Genomic DNA, 19,823 nt, shown 5'->3' with positions numbered 1-19,823 from the left:
ATGGCAATACTTTGTCTCTCACTCTATGACTGTTTAGCTGCTTCAGTAGCCTTTTGTGTGGGACCTTGCTGAAGGCCTTCAGGAAGTCTAAATAAACAATGTCAACCCGTTCTTCTTTAACCACTAGTTTACTGATGTGCTTAAATAACTCTGAGATCTACATTACTCACTTCACCTCTCTACAAAGGAAAAAGGATTGTAAGCTGTCTAAACTCCTACCTGCCACATGGGGCCACAACCGTGGTACCCCTAACCCACCCAGCAATATCGTCAATCTATCCAACTATACACTCAGCCCAGAAGAAAAGTCTGTCCTATCTCGGGGACTCTCTTTCTGCCCTGCCACCCCCACCAACATGATACAGTTCTGTGGCGATCTGGAAGCCTACTTTCACCGTCTCCGACTCAAAGAATACTTCCAGGACAACACTGAACAGTGCACTGATACACAGGTGCCCTCCCACCAACAGCACAAGAAGAAGAACTCCACATGGACTCCTCCTGAGGGTCGAAATGACAGTCTGGACCTATACATTGAATGCTTCTGCCGGCGTGCACAGGCAGAAATCGTGGAACAACAACATCGCTTGCCTCACAACCTAAGTCGTGCAGAACGCAATGCCATCCACAGCCTCAGAAACCACCCTGACATTATCATCAAAGAGGCTGATAAAGGAGGTGCCGTTGTCATCATGAACAGGTCTGACTACCAAAAGGAGGCCGCCAGACAACTCTCCAATACTAAATTCTACAGGCCACTTCCCTCAGATCCCACTGAGGAATACACTAAGAAACTACAGCATCTACTCAGGACACTCCCTACACTAACACCAGAAGAAATCAACATACCCCTAGAGCCCCGACCAGGGTTATTCTATCTACTACCCAAGATCCACAAACCCGGAAATCCTGGACGCCCCATCATCTCGGGCATTGGCACTCTCACTGAAGGACTGTCTGTATATATGGACTCTCTACTCAGACCCTATGCCACCAGCACTCCCAGCTATCTCCGTGACACCACTGATTTCCTGAGGAAACTACAATGCATTGGTCACCTCCCAGAAAACACCATCCTAGCCACCATGGATGTAGAGGCTCTCTACACAAACATCCCACACACAGATGGAATACAAGCTGTCAGGAACACTATCCCTGACAATGCCACAGCACAACTGGCTGCTGAGCTCTGTGCCTTTACACTTACACACAACTATTTCAAATTTGATGACAATATATTATCTCCAGATCAGTGGCACTGCTATGGGCACCCGCATGGCCCCACAATATGCCAATATCTTTATGGCCGACCTGGAACAGCAGCAAAGAATCCTGTGGCACCTTATAGACTAACAGACGTTTTGGAGCATGAGCTTTCGTGGGTGAATACCCACTTCCTCAGATGCATGTAATGGAAATATCCAGGGGCAGGTATATATATGTGTGCTAGCAAGCAAGCTAGAGATAACGAGGTCAGTTCAATCAGGGAGGATGAGGCCCTGTTCTAGCAGTTGAGGTGTGAAAACCAAGAGAGGAGAAACTGGTTCTGTAATTGGCAAGCCATTCACAGTCTTTGTTCAATCCTGAGCTGATGGTGTCAAATTTGCAGATGAACTGAAGCTCAGCAGTTTCTCTTTGAAGTCTGGTCCTGAAGTTTTTTTGCTGCAGGATGGCCACCTTAAGGTCTGCTATAGTGTGGCCAGGGAGGTTGAAGTGCTCTCCTACAGGTTTTTGTATATTGCCATTCCTAATGTCTGATTTGTGTCCATTTATCCTTTTCCGTAGAGACTGTCCAGTTTGGCCGATGTACATAGCAGAGGGGCATTGCTGGCATATGATGGCGTATATTACATTGGTGGATGTGCAGGTGAATGAACCAGTGATGGTGTGGCTGATCTGGTTAGGTCCTGTGATGGTGTCGCTGGTGTAGATATGTGGGCAGAGTTGGCATCGAGGTTTGTTGCATGGATTGGTTCCTGAGCTAGAGTTATTATGGTGTGGTGTGCAGTTACTGGTGAGAATATGTTTCAGGTTGGCAGGTTGTCTGTGGGCAAGGATTGGCCTGCCACCCAAGGCCTGTGAAAGTGTGGGATCATTGTCCAGGATGGGTTGTAGATCCTTGATGATGCGTTGGAGGGGTTTTAGCTGGGGGCTGTATGTGATGGCCAGTGGAGTCCTGTTGGTTTCTCTCTTGGGTTTGTCTTGCAGTAGGAGGCTTCTGGGTACACGTCTGGCTCTGTTGATCTGTTTCCTTATTTCCTCATGCGGGTATTGTAGTTTTGAGAATGCTTGGTGGAGATTTTGTAGGTGTTGGTCTCTGTCTGAGGGGTTAGAGCAGATGCGGTTGTATCCAGACAGTCCTTCAGTGAGAGTGCCAATGCCCGAGATGATGGAACAACGCTTCCTCAGCTCTCGTCCACTCACACCCCTTCTCTACCTACGCTACATTGATGACATCTTCATCATCTGGACCCATGGGAAGGAGACTCTGGAAAAATTCCACCACGATTTCAACAGCTTCCACCCCACCATCAACCTCAGCCTGGACCAATCTACACGGGAGGTCCACTTTCTTGACACCACGGTGCAAATAAGTGAAGGTCACATTAACGCCACCCTATATCGAAAACCTACCGACCGCTATGCCTACCTTCATGCCTCCAGCTTCCATCCTGGACACATCACACGATCCACTGTCTACAGCCAAGCACTGAGGTACAACCGCATCTGCTCTAACCCCTCAGACAGAGACCAACATCTACAAAATCTCCACCAAGCATTCTCAAAACTACAATACCCGCACAAGGAAATAAGGAAACAGATCAACAGAGCCAGACGTGCACCCAGAAGCCTCCTACTGCAAGACAAACCCAAGAAAGAAACCAACAGGACTCCACTGGCCATCACATACAGCCCCCAGCTAAAACCCCTCCAACGCATCATCAAGGATCTACAACCCATCCTGGACAATGATCCCACACTTTCACAGGCCTTGGGTGGCAGGCCAGTCCTTGCCCACAGACAACCTGCCAACCTGAAACATATTCTCACCAGTAACTGCACACCGCACCATAATAACTCTAGCTCAGGAACCAATCCATGCAACAAACCTCGATGCCAACTCTGCCCACATATCTACACCAGCGACACCATCACAGGACTAACCAGATCAGCCACACCATCACTGGTTCATTCACCTGCACATCCACCAATGTAATATACGCCATCATATGCCAGCAATGCCCCTCTGCTATGTACATCGGCCAAACTGGACAGTCTCTACGGAAAAGGATAAATGGACACAAATCAGACATTAGGAATGGCAATATACAAAACCTGTAGGAGAGCACTTCAACCTCCCTGGCCACACTATTGCAGACCTTAAGGTGGCCATCCTGCAGCAAAAAAAACTTCAGGACCAGACTTCAAAGAGAAACTGCTGAGCTTCAGTTCATCTGCAAATTTGACACCATCAGCTCAGGATTGAACAAAGACTGTGAATGGCTTGCCAACTACAGAACCAGTTTCTCCTCTCTTGGTTTTCACACCTCAACTGCTAGAACAGGGCCTCATCCTCCCTGATTGAACTGACCTCGTTATCTCTAGCTTGCTTGCTAGCATATATATACCTGCCCCTGGAAATTTCCACCACATGCATCTGAGGAAGTGGGTATTCACCCACGAAAGCTCATGCTCCAAAACGTCGGTTAGTCTATAAGGTGCCACAGGATTCTTTGCTGCTCTGAGATCAGTGAGACACGACTTTTCTTTACTTACATCCCCTCAGTCCAACCTGCCCTGTGCTCAATTTTTAAAAGGGCTCCAGAGGTGACCCTGGCAATTACAGTGCCTCTGCAATGTCCAAAGAGACACTGCTTCCAAAGAGACTGAGCGCACATCAGCCTGTTAATTTGGCTGAAGACTCACTCTTCACTTCAAAACATAGCACTGGGATGGCTTTGTCATAAAACAAGAAAAAGTGTGTTTAACAAAGAACAGAGATTTAAGTGGTGCTAACAGGGGAGGCTCCAGGCCCCAGCACGCCAAGCTCATGCTTGGGGCGGCATGCCACGGGGGTTGCTCTGCCGGTCGCTGGGAGGGCAGCAGGCAGGCAGCCTTCGGTGACGTGCCTGCAGAGGGTCCTCTGGTCCCGCGGCTCCGGTGGACCTCTGCAGGCTCCAGTCCCGCGGCTCCACCGAAGGAGGTCCACCAGAGCCGCGGGACCGGCGACCAGCAGAACACCCCCCGCGGCATGACGCCGTGCTTGGGGCAGTGAAATGTCTAAAGCTGCCCCTGGGTGCTAAGCAAGGATAAAACAGACAGGTATGGTTACAAATAAAACAAAATAAAACACACTTTCTGGTAACTAAAATTAATTTAAGCAAATTGCAATCTTTGTCAAAGCAGTTTTCTTACTTACTTCCAAGTAACAGCATCCACAGCTCTCTAGACTAGAGATTCAACTTTCACAGGCTCAGAGGGTATTGTAGCCTATATGTCCCCTTAGTAATGGATAACTAAGAGATCTTTTTGCTCCCTTTGTATTACTCAAAGATCATTATATCAGCCTCAAGAACCAGCAAGGCTTCCTGGCATGCAGACACTGTCCCCCAATGTGAGTGTTAAATGGTCTTCTCCCTCTCTTGTTTAGCTTGATGGCTTTGTTTATCTTATATGTAAATGTACTTTCATTGTCCTCTGTCTGTAACCAAGCTAGTCAGAGAAGTAAAGCCACATTTCTTTGTCTAGGGCAGGCTGGGTTCATGTGCTGCCTTCCAAAGACATTTTAAGAATGTATTTGCAGCATGCATACATAATTCTTTATACAGAATCCATATATACATTACGCAATGATTTTGAGACTAGCGTATCACCACTTCTCATATGATACCTTACATGACACCTTTGAGATATCTAATATGACAACAGTGTGTTGGGACAATGAGTGTGTCAGGCCTGATGTGGGTTACAGGATGGGGTGCCCTCAGTTTGCACTGACGAGCTCCTGGCGTCTCAGTTTTATAGTGGTCTCATGTCTAGTAGCACCAATAAACTCTAGGACCATTAAATCCATACACAGTCCAGTTCAATCTAGCTCTTACAATGAATGAATATTTCATCTATTATTAGAAGTAAGGAAAAGTACATACAGGCAGGAATTAGGGAGGGAGGGAGAAAGAGGAAAGTCATTACAGTTGGAAGCAAGATCAAAGGAAAACTACTTACAATCCCAAAAGCAAATAAAAAAGGAGGTTACACTGAAAATATACATATAAAACCCCAAATCAGAAGAAGCCAAAACAACAGATAAGAGATCAAAGAAATAAGGAAACGCTGCAGGACATATTGTGCCTTTTTGTAGGAAAATTGCAAAACCTGGAAATACTGCCAGATTTCTAAATGCTATGAAGGTATCTTGACTACTGAAAGATTCTGCCCTTTTGTAAGTGTAATTTCACTCTGACTGGCAGCACCGGCAATTTGCACTGCACTTCACAAATGCATTGTTAGCCTTCTGCCGAGAGCAAGCACTGTATCTGGGGCATAGGTCCTTTCCTGCTAATTTAAGGTGCCCTGTTGTGCCTCCAAGCATAATAGAGGCCTCCCTAATTTTGTTCCTTGAAAGTACACTGCTCCTCCCTGATACTACCTAAAATAAATGTATATTCCTGCTAAAAGACCAAAGTTATGTCACATCATCTGAAAGATGATTCCAGAATGGGAATGCTTCGTAAAAATAACACATAACAGAGATGTGGGCAGCTGGATCTTTTGCTCTGATACCATTTGGATTATACTGCATTTATGTTTTAGGAACCAATGTTTTCACAGCCATCCTCCATTTTTTAGGCCCCATTCACTTACTATTAAAAATCAGCTTGCTTTGTTTTCCATACTGAAATACCCTGCTACATGACAGGGCCATGCTTACTGCTAAGTGCATCATTGTTCTGCAGAAATCCACTTTTAACTCATTCTGGCTGTGAGTTTTTCCCTTTAACTAGAAAAGTTATTTAAAACCCTTCTTTCATTGTCAGCATATGCCCATTAATTGATTCTTTACTCTCATATTCTCTCTCTCTTCTGGAAACTGACTTTATATAAAATGTCCCCAGACACTGTTTGGATAGCAATAGAATTTTTGATGCAGAGTTTGCATCAGAGGGCTGGTATCTTCTTCCCTTCTGAGATCTTCTCAGTTCTTTGGGTGTTGGTAAAGGTAGGATGCCCTCTAGATGATTACAAGGCTTTCTTGGCTCACCAGAAGCCGAGCTGGAGAGAACGATACCATAGGAAGAAGGCTCTCTACTGTTGGTCAATTTCAGACATAAATTGTTTCTCTTTGTGCAAAGGCTTTTAAGATAAATGATCTCACTTCAGAGCCCAGACACTGAAGCTCTAGTTCAGACAGTTTAGCATACCAAGGACAAGAGCCACCTTGCACTTTAGCTCCCTGAAAAGCAAAGTTTGCAGAAAAGAAGCAGCTGCTGCTACTGAACCATTTGTTATCGAGACACAACATTCTCAGCTTGTATGTATCTATTGCTCCATGGTCTTCAGGGGAGCTTCCGCAGCTGAGAATCTAGGCCAATAGTCGTAGCTTTCTGTAAAGCCGGCCAGTACCCTTCTCTAGTTACCAAACAGTCCAAAATAATTCCATGCCACTGCCAATGACAGCACCTTCTGTTACTTAGATGCTTTAATTAGTTGTATTTTAAAAATGTGAAGAAATCAATAAAATCAACACGTGACGGAGTGAACTCTTCATAAGGGGGAAAGTATGTAAGAATAGCCATACTGAGTCAGATCAAAGGTCCATCTAGCTGTGTCCTGTCTTCCGACAGAAGCCAATGCCAGGTGCTTGAGAGGGAATGGACAGAATAGGTAATTATCAAGCATCTAAAAAAAGCCAAGCATCTGACTCCAGTTACGCAGTCTGCTCAGAGGCTGGGAGCGGGAAGGGTCTGGGCTTATATATCCCAGACCCATCTCATTCCAAGGGAGGAGCGAATGAAGGTGCACTCTGGGAGGCCCAAGCAGTACCTCGGAAACAAAACAGCTGCAGAAAAGGCAGGAGAAGAGACAAATACCAGCTGGGGGAAAGATTCTGGGTTTGGGGAGAGAAGGGCACAGGCTGGGGCCCACCTCCCCAGGAAACTGCCCTTGATAAGAAATAAGATAAGAGCACTAGAGCCTGGGATGTAGATGATAAATTAGATACTGATTCACCCCTTTTATTAGAATTAGTGCATTAATGACTGTCTGCTGAACCACCGGGGGCTGGTGAGAATCTGCCAGTTCGTACATTTGTATTGGAGCATAAGAAGACAATACTTGTGAAGGGACAAAATCTATATCAGTTTTAGACAATTCTCATTGTTCTTCTCAGTGACTCAGGAATCTTGTAAGTACTTAATAGAGCTTGTGCAGCAAGGTCTAGAGCAGCAGATATGCAGGGTGTATCTTTAGGACACCTGGGAAAACTTCACTGACCATCTTCATCACCTCTATATGTGCATACAGAAAGTAAAAGGCTGCCTGGGACCAGTATTCATGTCCATTTCAGCTACACATACACCAGCTTTGGCTTTCACAGGTCAGTGTATGGGAAGCTGTGATTGTCTTTAATGTCCCACAGACTGGAGTGGTAGGGATAGTGCAGTGACCCTTGATGCTATGCAGAATGAGGGGAGTATAGGTAGGTCCCAATATCAAGTTCTCAGTGGGCTGCAGAGGAAGGCAAGCCCAGAACTGTTGAACCTGCAGGTGCACTAGGATCTGCAACATCTGTTTTTTCTGCCTGACAAGACTCATTATGTCCTGGTGCATCTCCCTCTCCTTTTCCTGCTGGGACTCCAAGACTTTTCTCCTCTCCACTCTTTCCTTCTCCAGGCTGCCCTCAATGTTCATCCTCCAGGCCTTGCGCTGACTGTCCGATGCAACATTAGCTTGCAGGAGTTCATTGAACATGTCATCCCAGTCCTCTTTTTTCTCCTTATCTGGCTCAGGCATTCTCTAGGTGTGGAGGGAGAGACTCTGAAGACCACAATGCCAGCAGCTGCAGATAAAACACACAGAGGTAACATTGTCAGTCTATTCACTACAGAAAACGAAAGTTAAGATGCAAAACTCACTCCCCTTACTCCCTAAAGTTTTAAGCATTATGTTCTTACTTCTGTTTGGGATTGTTTGTGCACCATGTCAGTCACAGTACCAGTCATGGTGAGTATGGCCTGCCAGAGGTGAGGGAAATGAGGGAATTGCTCGGTTGCATGAATCTAGTGGGATAGCGCATTGGCACTGTATACTGGCACTGTTTTTCATAGGTGGGGATGATTTTAGCTGATATTTCACTCCGGAGGGTATCAAAGGCAGAGAGATCCCAGCTGCTGCTGGCGTCCGATATGCTGCTGGGGCTGTATGCTGCTAGCCCATGTACTGCAATGGTGCAAGCCAAAGTGATCATTGACTGACATGGGAAAGTGTCCTACCGCAGAGGAAGAAATAAGGCTGCCATCCCTCAAACCTCCATGAAAGTTTCATCAAGATGTCTCAGGAGGATTCAAGCGACATCCCTGTGCATATAAACAAACTGCTTCGCATGGTCCCTCCTCCCTTTGAAAAGCAGATAACCACCACCTGAATAAAATAAAATAGAGGGTGAATGACTGGGTGCTGGGTGCAGGAGAATATTGTGTACAGGAATGAGACCCAGCGGACAGAGAATATGGAGAGTAAGAGGAGACAGAGGCAGGGTCGGCTCCAGGCACCAGCATTCCAAGCAGGTGCTTGGAGTGGCAATCTGCAAGGGGCAGCAGTCTGTGTGTTTTTGCCCCCAAGCAGTGCTCCGAATTGCAGCCACGGATGGCAGGGGCAGTCCGAGTGCCATTAGGGCAGCACGTGCGTTTTCGCGGCGGCAGCAATTCGGCGGCAGCTTCTATATTCAGCTGTCTGCGGCGGCACAGCTTCTGTCTTCCAGCTGAAGAAAGAAGCTGCCTCTGAATTGCCATCGCCGTGGAAACACGCGTGCCACCCTAACAGCACATGGACTGCCCTCGCCGTCAGTGGCGGCAATTCGGCGCGCTGCTTGGGGCAGTAAAAACAGTAGAGCTGGCCCTGGATGGAGCAATAGGGATAGCAGAGAAAGACTATGTGAGGGGTAGGAGGCTTTGAGGAGAAAAGAAGGTAAACATAGGGGCAAGTGAATGTAGGGGACAGGTGGAGGATAGGAGACTCATGAGGAGCATAGAAGGAGAATAAGAGAGTGGAAAGAGACTTGGGGCTGAATCCTCAAAGAATTTTAGGCCCCTAACTGCCACTTTAGGAGCCAAAATTCAAAATTTAGATTCTCAAAGCCTCTGCTCAGCTCACCTAAGTGTATACGTAGTTGTAGCCATGTCGGCTCCAGGATATTAGAGAAACAAGCTGGGTGAGATCATATCTTCTATTGGACCAATGTCTGTTACCTCATCCACCTTGCCTTACCTGTTGGCACCTAAATTCCCTAGGTGCCTAAGTTTCTACCAGTAAAGCCCCCTTGGCACCTAAATTTCTGCTGCTGGGCATGCCCAGAGCTGCCTAAATCCTGACACCCAGCCCCAAGCTCACGCTGAAGCCCTGGTGTGATCCTCATACTAAGGTGTGCATTCCCCTGTCTCCCACCTCCTGTGTGGGCATTCTAACCACTGAGTTATAATATATGGAGTGGGCACCAAATCTTCCTCCTCCACCTTGGTTTTGTTGTGTGAAAGGGCTGACGTGACTGGGGATGACTAACTCTAGGGGATGAGGTTCATAGCTGTGAAACTCAAGCAGAGAAAGTCACCTCCCTCCATCCAGGAGTTGGTGCCTAAATCTCTCTGAGAGGGCAAGGTTTGGCCAAGGTTGTAGCCAGTCTGATGATGACGGGAGATGCTCCAGCCCACTAACAAATTTCAGTCCTACTGGAGGGAAAATCCCTCTGATTGGCCGCTTTCCCCACCTGTGAGTAGGGTTGCTAACTGTCTAATCACACAAACCCAAACACTTGTGCCCCCCTGCTCCACCCCATCTCTGGGACCACGCCCACTCCACTCCCCTCCTTCCGTTGCTCACTCTCCTCCACCCTCACTCACTTTCACCGGGCAGGGGGTTGGGGTGTGGGCTCTAGGCTGGGGCCGAGGGGTTTGGACTGTGGGAGGGGACTCCGAGCCAAGTCTGGGGCAGGGAGTTGGGATGCAGGAGGGGGTGTAGGATTCAAGCGCTAGGAGTTTGGGTGCGGGAGGGGGCTCAGGGCTGGGGCAGGGTGTTGGGGTGTGGGAGGGGGTAAGAGGTGTGGGCTCTGGGATGGAGTTTGAGTGCAGGAGGGGGTGCCGGGCTGGGACAGCGGGTTGAGATGCAGGAGGAGGTGCAGGGTGCAGGCTCCAGCCAGAAGGCATTTACTTCGGGCAGCTCCCAGGTGGCAGTGCAGCAAGGCTAAGGCAGGCGCCGTCTCTCCCCTGGCCCCACTCCCAGAAGCGACCGCCATGTCTAGCCCTGGGGAATGGGGGCAGGGGGCTCTGCATTCTGCCTGCACCCACAAGCGCTGGCCCCGCAATTCCCATTGCCCACAGTTCCCAGCCAATAGGAGCTGAGGAGTCAGTGCTTGGGGGCACGGAGACCCGTGCTCCCCAACCCCTCTGGGGCCACAGGGACATGCTGGCTGCTTCTGGGAGCAGTGTGGGGTCATGACAGGTAGGGAGCCTACCTTAGCCCTGCTGCACTGCCAGAGTTTTAGCACCTAAAATCTCCCAGTTTGGCTTCAGTAGCCTCTGGGAGATAGGACCTGAGTCCAGGAGACTCCTGGGGAAACCTGGAGGGTTGGCAGCCCTATCTGTGAGCTCCCTGCACCTCCTGGCCTAGGAAGGGGCCACAGGGATAAAGAAACCCTGGAGCTGCCCCCACATCTGGCTCCTAGGCCTGGGGAGGGAAGCAGTGGGAGAGGGGCTAAAGAGCCCCAGGAAGAGCAGAGTTGGGTCTGGGGCAGCAAAACTGGTGTGGGGGGCATAATTTCAGAGCAGCTGGTTGGGGGCTGAACTGATGGAGCGATTGGGAGCTAGGTAGATGTAGGGGCTAGGGGCCAGACAGAACTGACGTGGGGAGAGAACCAATGTCAGGCCTGGGTGGGAGCTGGTGTGTAGGGATTGGTCCTGGCTGGCAAGCCACCAGAAACCGCCCCCCTGCAAACCCCATCTTGCCACAGAATGCAGACTCCACATTATCATAGATTAGAAAAGTACAGCACGCTCTGCCTGCATGCAGCGGGTGAGGGGAAAAGGGGAAGAAAGAGTCCTCCACCAATGCGAAACAAGTAAACAAGGCTGTAAGTTATGCATGACACTGTAATCGAAAGAATAAAAAGGCTGCCACGCCTGACGACGGGGCGCCTTCCTGAGCAAACGAGCTGTCTGTGTCTGGTTCCTTCCCGCACTGGTGGGGGTGAGAACTGAAGCAGGTGCTGTAAAGACAGGGTTGATTTGAGGGTAGAAATAGCTGTTGGACTGGGGACAGACACATGGGGTGAGAGCTCCTGCAACATGGTCCAAAACCGCCTTACCCAACCTGTATTTGGGAGTGTGGGCAACGCCCCACGGGCCATGGTCCTGGACGCTCTGGGGTTGGCAGGACAGGGCTGTGAGAGGCTGGGGCAGGGCAGACAGCCACAGCACGTAAGAGGACGGCTGGTGCTCCCCTTCAAGCAGCCAGCCCCACCCCATCGCCATGTGCCCTGCCACAGCAGGCTGGGCTGGGGACTTGAGGGGCGCACTCAAGGGTGGGGGCAGGCGGCTCCCAGGACAGCCAACCACCCGCGGCAGCGGGTTTGTTATTTAGCTGCCGGGGTGCGGGCACCACCCGCGGCTCCTAGGCCCGGGCACCAGGGGTCTGTACCTCCCGCCGGCCACAGGCGCGGTCCCGCCCTCTCCCTCTTTAGCGCCTTGAAAGACACGTGACGCAGGCGGACTTTTTTCCTCTCCCTGCCCTCAGATATCCCTGCGCCGCGGAGGAGGACGCAATTCCTAGCCATTTCTTTCAATCTGAGCAAAGGGAGGGCGGTGATCAGTAAGGCCCGCCTCCTCGCGTCCTGCGATTAGCAGCGAGTTCTCCCAATGGTCTGCTTCCCGTTCCGTGACGCTAGCGGCGCGGTCCAATGGGAGCGCAGGGGCGGGGCTCGACCAGGGCTGTAAGACGCCATCGCCGGCCGACTCCTCCTGGCGCGGAAGAAGCTGTTGTTGTTGGCTGAGGCGCTGAGCGCGTTCGGTCCGCGCCGCCGCCATTTTGTGAGAGTGTCTCGGGCGGGCGGGCGCCATGTTTGTAAGGAAGAAATAACCGGGCATCTCCGGCCACCAGCACTCCCTACCCCCCGTGTGTCCTCCTCCTCCTGTGCCCCGGGCCTGCTCCTCCGCGCCGCGCCGCCGGCCCCGCCTGCCCGCACGGACTGCCAGAGCGGGCAGCGGGGCGGCCGGGCTCACCCTGTGCAGCCTCCTGCACAGAGTGACTGTTAGTGTCTCACTAAGTAACCGTGAGTGAAACCTTCATCATCTCTCCTCGCTGAGGGACCGACCCTCCTGCGCCTCCTCAGCGAGCCTCCTGCGCCGCCGAGTGCGCGCCGCCTCCTCCGCCTCCTCCTCACCGTCACCACGGGCAGCAGCAGTGTCCTGCCTTCCTCCTCCACTCCCTCCTCCTGCTCACCCCCGGGCCCGCACCATGGCCTTTGAAAGCCTGTTCGCCAACCCCCCAAACCCAGCCCTTGGCCCAAACATGCCCGACTCTGACAGGCACCATGCGGGGGACGAAAGGTCGAGTAACATTCTTCTCTCTCCGCGTCTCGTGCCGGTGATGCTGTGGGTTAATGTGCCTAGCGGGTTACGGGGTGGGGGGCTGGGGGCCAGCTCACCTCCAGCCTGCGAAGTGGGGGGTGGGGGTGGCGGGACTCCTACAGGGGCATTTTCTTGCATGCATTTGACATCTCATTTTTTTGGTTCCATCTCTTGCCATACAATGCACTTTGCAGCGGGTGTCTGTTGACTGTCACCGTTGTGTTTGTTACCCCCACCCTGTGCTCTCGTCAGGTGGAAGAGAATGTTTTTATCTATGCAGGAAACCTCGCACTAAGGCCATATTTAACCTCATTTTCTCGCCAGATTACACCCGCCACATTGAACTGGATCTCTTTTTATGCAGATTAAGGTCTGACTGACGTTATCTTTGCCACCTCTCAATCCCCATGCGCAGCAAACCACAGCGCTTTTCCTGATGTAAGAGCTATGTTCCAGCTCCCTCCCTTTCTTTTCTGCAACTGTGGTTGGAAATCCAGATCCTATCCTCAGACAGCTCTGGGCTTCCTAGCCACTGCCCAAAAATTCTCTTCTAGCCTCACCACGCCCCGTCATTCAGGGCACGTGGACAGAGAGCGCAGGAGTGCCGTTGTAATGGTGATTTTCAACAGCAGCCCAACCTTCCCGCCTGCTTCCCCAACCCTTTACAGTGCTCTTATCAGATGATTGAAAAACATGACACAACCTCTGATTAAACCTCAAAACACCCCTGTGGGGTAAGAATTATTAATCCTATTTTTTACTGGTAGGGAAACTGAGACACACATTGGTTAAATGTCTTTCCCAAAACACACCGTGAATCCCTGATCTGGAATAGCCTCTGGCTTGTCTAACTTCTAGTCTCATGATTACCCCTCCCATCTTTAATTTTAAAGTAATCTAAGTGCTACTGCATATAAAAGTTAATGATGGAGAAGGCTGCCTTTACATAAATTTGAAGGGTTAAAGGGAAGAAACAATATTATTACTTTTTAATGTATCACTAGTCTTAAACTGTGACAGCATCATAACTTGTCCAAAGAACTTGCTTAAAGTGTACACTTGCATACCAGTCAAATATTAATGGAACATGCACTTTTTACCATAGAACTTTGTTTCAGGTTTTGTAAATATTTGGTTCACGTTTTCATTAAGAATCTGTGGTGATGGATGCTGGGGCCCAAGAATTCTTTCCCACTATTTCACTAGAGACTAATATTTCTAATTTGAAATTCTTCAGAATCATTATTATAACTTAAATTGTTACATGTAAAGTGCCTTTCAAAAATTATGCTCACTAGTATACTTATTCCGACACTGGGAAAACTGGTAAATTCTTATTTTATAGCTTTGTTTAAATATGTTCAATTTAATAGATTAATTGTACTGTTTTAACTTATTACATTTCTTAATGTCTATTTATACTATATTTTAATTCTAGAAGAACATAATGCCCTAACAATAAACAAATTAAACATGCCTTATAAAGTTTTCAGTTAGCAATAATCATACCTCAGATTAACTTCATTGGTTATGATACTGCCACTTAATACATTTAGAGACAATCCTACTGACTATCAGGATTACCCCTATTAATCGTTTATAGCAAGGTGTGTTCACCATACATTTACCATAATGAAAAGAAAAATATATGCCTTCTCATTTTACAGTAGATATGCAAATTCAACCCAGTCAAAATACATTATACATTTTAGGAAGTTTATAGATTTTCCTTATGGACTGATTACTCTGAAACCGGCACAAACTCATCTAAACAAAAACACAGTCCCAGAAAACATGATTGAGGGGCAAGAATTTAAGTTTGAACATCTTTAGGTGAAATACTTTTGCTTGAACTGTCCTTTGTGTTATCTTGTTGAAAAGAAAAATGCCGTGTTTTTAGGTTGGTACTTCGGCTAAACTCTTAGTAACTGATCAATGTCCATTCCAAATTGAAGAAGTTAATAGAAGCAGTACTATAATATGTTTAGTAGCATAAAATTATAGTATGTGTAGTTTAAGCCAATTCTGCCTTGCATTCAAAGTTTTACTACGTAAGTAGATCAGTAGTATGACTTAACTATGGCAGTAGTCCCATAGATAAGTAAGGGTGGCAATATAGAAGGTAACCAGTACACAAAAGATTGCAGATACTGATTTTATGTAAATCAGTGACACTTTTAGCAATCTTGGCATTAATCTAATCTTTAGAATTACAGAAATGAAATTTTCATTACAGCTATAGATAGTTGCAGATTACCTTTCACATCCCCCCCCACCCCGTTTGATCTTGTTTGTTTTTAAGAGGAGAGTATTGCTTTGGTCTGTAACTTTTCACGGCCTTACTTTAAAGATATATTTTTTTTTAAATGAAGAAAATTAATATAACTCCTTTGACAGGGTGTGAGGAAAATACTTTTCTCATCCAAAAAGCTGTGTAGGGCTTTTTTTTTTTTACAGGCACAGATAACTTAAATAAAAAAAGCTCAACTTTCACATGAAGTTAGTTCTCCTGAAGGATTACTCTGTGTGCATTTTTTAAAAATATGGAAAAAATAGAAACAACCCTTTCCTTACACAAACAGATTGAGACTACAGCAAATAAACACTAAACACAGAAATACAGCCCTATTTACATATACAAAGAACCACAGTATTTCTGCAATAAAGCAGGTGTCTTAAGAGGATAAGTGAAGAGAACAGTCTGTTATCTCAAATAAATGCATAAAAATGGGCCCTAATCCTGCAACACATGGTGCGGACAGATTGCTGGGCTGCCCCTAAGAGACCCACTGAAGTCAGTGGGACTTGGCATGTGTGCAGCAGTGTGCTGGTGCTCCTATCAGTTGCAGGATCAGGCCCTTACTTTAAAACTGTGATCTGCAGGCATGAATATTGTTAAATTACACAGTAGATGATTTTACTAGCTATATCCCTGCATGTCTGGCATAGGAACTAAATACTTAGCTTTTACAGATACAACAGAATATGGCACCAGTACAACTCTGACTACTTCGGTCTCCTTAATAATATTGAACTACAGGCATATAGGGGCTTGACTGCAATAAGTAGCTCCATGTTTGAACTACTGCCATGTTTACTGCAGCAGGAAAGTTTAAAAAATACAGATCTTTCCATGTTTTGGGATGAATATTTTTATTTTAAAGTTCAGATCAGGTACTGCTTCCATTTTTGCAGGTGTATAAGGTCCTGTTTTGCATCTCTCTAAATATATAGTCAGACTTTAAGATTTATACCAATAACTATTGTAAAAAAAAAATTAATGACCTAATATAAGTCAGAATGGTTAGGCACTAATTATGGAGGCTTTACTAGTGATTCTTTAGTTAATTTTGTGTTGTGATATCAATTTAAAGCATGACTAAACTATACTACCTCTGTTTTATATGATGAAGATTTAATTTAGTCTCCAAATCTGACAAAATAACTCTCCAAGGGACAGTTGAACTTCTTATGTAACTTTTGCAGTGAAATTTAACTAATTTTTGCAGAGGAAACATTTTAAAATGTTTTTGAAAAATTGGCTTGTTTCATGTTTTTGGTTCCTTTTGCTAACAACCACAAACCCCAGTCATCACACAAGTATGCATTCTGATATCCTATGCACATTCTGATAGTATCTTTGAGATAGAAAATTTCTGACATTTTAAAATTAAACACACAAGATAGCCTATTTGAGTTTCAGTGAGGTTAGCCAATGGAACAGCTCATTCTATTACTACCATTTTCTGAGCTGCCCCACCTGTCTCAACTCGCCAGCTGTCATATGCATATATCCAGGTGAACCAGATAGACTCATGGCTGCCCAGCCTGTCTGTCTCACAGGTTTTCTGCCTTTCCTGTTCTCTGTGGCTCCTCCAGCTATCCCAGGAATTTCCTGGTCCCTTCTGGCACCCCAGTTCCTTGGCACTTCCTCATCCACACCCTGGCAAACATAACTTCAAGGTCTGCTACTGAAATAGTACTTGTCTGACAAACTTCCTGTGGTTTACCAGAGTGGTGCTCTGCTCTGATAAGTCATAAGGCCAGTGGGTGATAGAGAGTAAAGATTGTGGTGGAAGAAATGAGGCTGGGGTTAGGTAGGTTGAGCAACAGTGACCTTAAATCAGCATACAGTCCCTGTCATTCTCTGCTCCACTATAGTTTGCAAGTTCCTTGCCCCCAGCCTATCTAGGTCTCACTGGCTCCCCAATTGCATGGAACACTGGAGGATTGTTGTTCAGGGGAGTCAGGAAGCAAGAAAGTTGGAAAGACATTGAGCTTGAGAGCCAAAGCGCAGAAAAGCTGAGGGGCTTGAGAGGTACAGCGTAAGACATTCCTGCTATCCGGCATGCCTGTCCTCCTAGTCCCCCTTCTCTGCTTTCCTACTGCTCTATTCATCCTGGCTCCATGCTATTCTGTGTAATTGCTGTCCTTTTCCAGGCGCTCAGTCTATACCTCTTGCAGGCCATTGCCCTCTCTCCATGCCCCCTCTTTTTACTCATCAGTGTTCCAAGTCTCCTCTTCATATTGAATTTGCAAATATTTGCCATGACCAGTTACTTTGAAAATTTTAAAATATATAAATATTTATTCACCAAAGGGGGAAAAAAATTAAGGTGGAGTTAAGTTTGTGGCCACATAACATTGACTAGTGGTGATCATACCTTTCCTGGACATGAGTTTAAATGTCCAAGTTCAAACATTAGAAAATCAGAAAACGCAGAGTTAAGTTCCTCCACATGTCTCTTACCATAAAGGAACGGCAAATGCTAGAAAACTGGGAAGTAGGGAACTAAGGTGACAGCATGCAAGATAACTACTCAAGGCAGTGTCCTGGCTAAAATCTTAACTCCATCTTAGCAAACTCTTTTCTGCTGAAAATCCTTAGTTATTTTAAATAATAACATGAGATTTGAGAGCAGTGGAACCTGGGGTTAGGGGGAGTAGTCCCTTTGTCCCTGGCAGCTTGCCATTGCTCTTCCTGGCAGAAACCCACTCCCATCATGTCCCCATAGCCTGTTTGGAGGTGGGTTTCCCAGTGCCCTACCTACAAAAGGCAGACTAGAACCTAGCCAGTTCAGTGTGACAGGAGAGCAGCAATGATTCCCCAGATTATTTCTCTGCCTGCCCTTCGATTTGAAAAGCAGTGGCCAAAACTAGTGGACACCTGAAAATTCTGATGAGTTACTTGCCCTACATCAAATAGGAAGTCTTTAGCAAAGCTAGTTCTCCCGAATCCTATCACCTTAACTACAACCATCTTTTCTCTCCTGCAGCTCCGTTCACTGTTCAGTCAGAAGTTCTATCATCTGCAGTTATTTGCTAGGGCAAGTTTATCTGTATGTATGTTAGTTGGTCACAGGCTTGGCCATGTTTTGTGGACAGCTTGGCCCTTAATGTAGATTTGACCTGATCTTTGTGAGAGGCAGCATGGCTTAGTGGATGAAACTTGGCTTGGCAGAATTTGATTTTTATTTTTTTATAATCTCAGTGGATAATCTCAGTGTTTATTTTTAAGTATTTTTCCCATTTTTATAGATTTAAACTTTCATGATTGGGCAAAATTATGGGCTTTAAGTATTTTTTTTATTGATTTACATTTTCGCAGTTTTGGGAAATTATGGGGAGTTCAGACATGGGTTCAGACAATAATTATTTAATGAAAGTAGACATTGAGATTTAAAAAGTTAAAGCTTTATAACCGTTAAAACACACTGTTAGTGCATGTCAAATTATAAAAAGTAAATATCTTTAAATCAAACTCAGGTTCTCAGGAAGCATTTTTCTTATTGTGCCTATCTGTACACTTCGATTATTGATGGAAATATTTTTTCATCAGTTTGTGTGTGTATAGTGACATCTATATATAAACATCTAATCTTCCAAGCCTATATACAAGACATGGGTTCTATTTCTGGCTATGCCAGATGTGATCTTGTGAAATCTCTGTGGTCCTCAGTCCTCCCATCTGTAAAAGGGGATGAATACATGCATCTTTTCTAGTCTAAATATATATGAAGCTTTCCTAAGTGTGAGTTGCAAAGGGATTTATTAATGCCAGTTATTGGAAGAAGAGAGTGTAGAATTACTGGTTTCCGGTGGAGTGCTCGTGTAGCCTAAAAGGGATATTTTTATGAGGGCAAGTAAGAAACTTGCTGGTTCAGAGTGTACGTCATGTCTCTCTCTTTACCCTATGTAAGAATAATGCAACCAGGTAAGAGTTATTCTGTCACATCATGTAATAGATGTCTGCTTTGTGATGTTAGAGGTCTTAGGTTCAAATCCCTGCAGGGAAGCATTTTTCCTGTCCCATATATGTTCTCTTCTAAGTTCAAAGGGGATCTGGTGTTGAAGCTGTGTCAGGAGTTCCATCAATATGTTCCATGCTCGTAATCCATAAGAGAATTGCCAGCTCTGCCTCATCTCATTCTGTAGTTCCCAAAAGGTCTGTTAATTTCATGTTTACAATTATGGACCACCTTTTTTGGTACCATGCACCAAATGTTGGCTAGGAAAGTTGAATGATAGATATTTTATGCAGTTCTTGTCCTGTTTCTTCCACAGGTGTATATGAAAAAACACTAGAACGTGTCTCCGTGGGGAAATTTTCCAGCACAGCTGTACTGGTACAATTATACTGCTATAGCTATGCCAGTATAACTTCTCCAGAAGGCATGCTCTTTTGGGATTTAGAGTGCCTTTTTCAGTTTAGCTTGTATGTCTCTTTGAAAGTGATTTAAGCTAAAGTGAAAAAAAAGTACTCTGAAAAAGCATGTGCATGGGGAGTTATGCCCGCGTAGTTACAGTGGTATAATTATACTGGTGTAGTTATGGCAATAAATGTCCCTATGTAGATATCCCCTTAAAAAGCTTTTTGCAACTTTGGAAAAGGCTCATTTTAGGGTGCCCTGTCTTGGGAACTGCCTTGTTCAAATTATTTGGATTTTACGCTCTAGGTCTACCTTGGCTCTTGACTCAACTAACCAC

The 19,823-nt window shown here is 46.3% G+C and overlaps 1 protein-coding gene and 1 long non-coding RNA gene across 3 annotated transcripts in view; one reads left to right on the top strand and one right to left on the bottom strand.

Moving 5' to 3' along the window:
* Positions 1-7,208: 7,208 nt before the first annotated feature.
* On the bottom strand, positions 7,209-12,628 carry LOC115649330. Of its 2 annotated transcripts, XR_003999808.1 has the most exons (3): positions 12,550-12,595; positions 8,493-8,640; positions 7,209-8,059 (listed from the first exon to the last, which is right to left on the bottom strand). It is a non-coding gene; the product is annotated as an uncharacterized LOC115649330 (long non-coding RNA). The 2 variants fall into 2 exon arrangements; XR_003999809.1 differs by lacking the exon at positions 8,493-8,640 and having other exon boundaries at positions 12,550-12,628.
* ZC3H6 (zinc finger CCCH-type containing 6) overlaps positions 11,917-19,823 on the top strand; it is a 64,048-nt gene continuing 56,141 nt past the window's right edge. The window contains 1 exon segment of the mRNA XM_030558215.1: positions 11,917-12,815. Within this exon segment, the coding sequence (XP_030414075.1) occupies positions 12,724-12,815 (92 nt within the window). The 5' untranslated portion in view covers positions 11,917-12,723.

Source organism: Gopherus evgoodei, chromosome 3, assembly GCF_007399415.2.
Source record: "Gopherus evgoodei ecotype Sinaloan lineage chromosome 3, rGopEvg1_v1.p, whole genome shotgun sequence".
Lineage (NCBI taxonomy): Eukaryota > Metazoa > Chordata > Testudines > Testudinidae > Gopherus > Gopherus evgoodei.
Note: the sequence above shows the minus strand (reverse complement) of the source record. Positions and strands in the feature narration are given on the sequence as shown.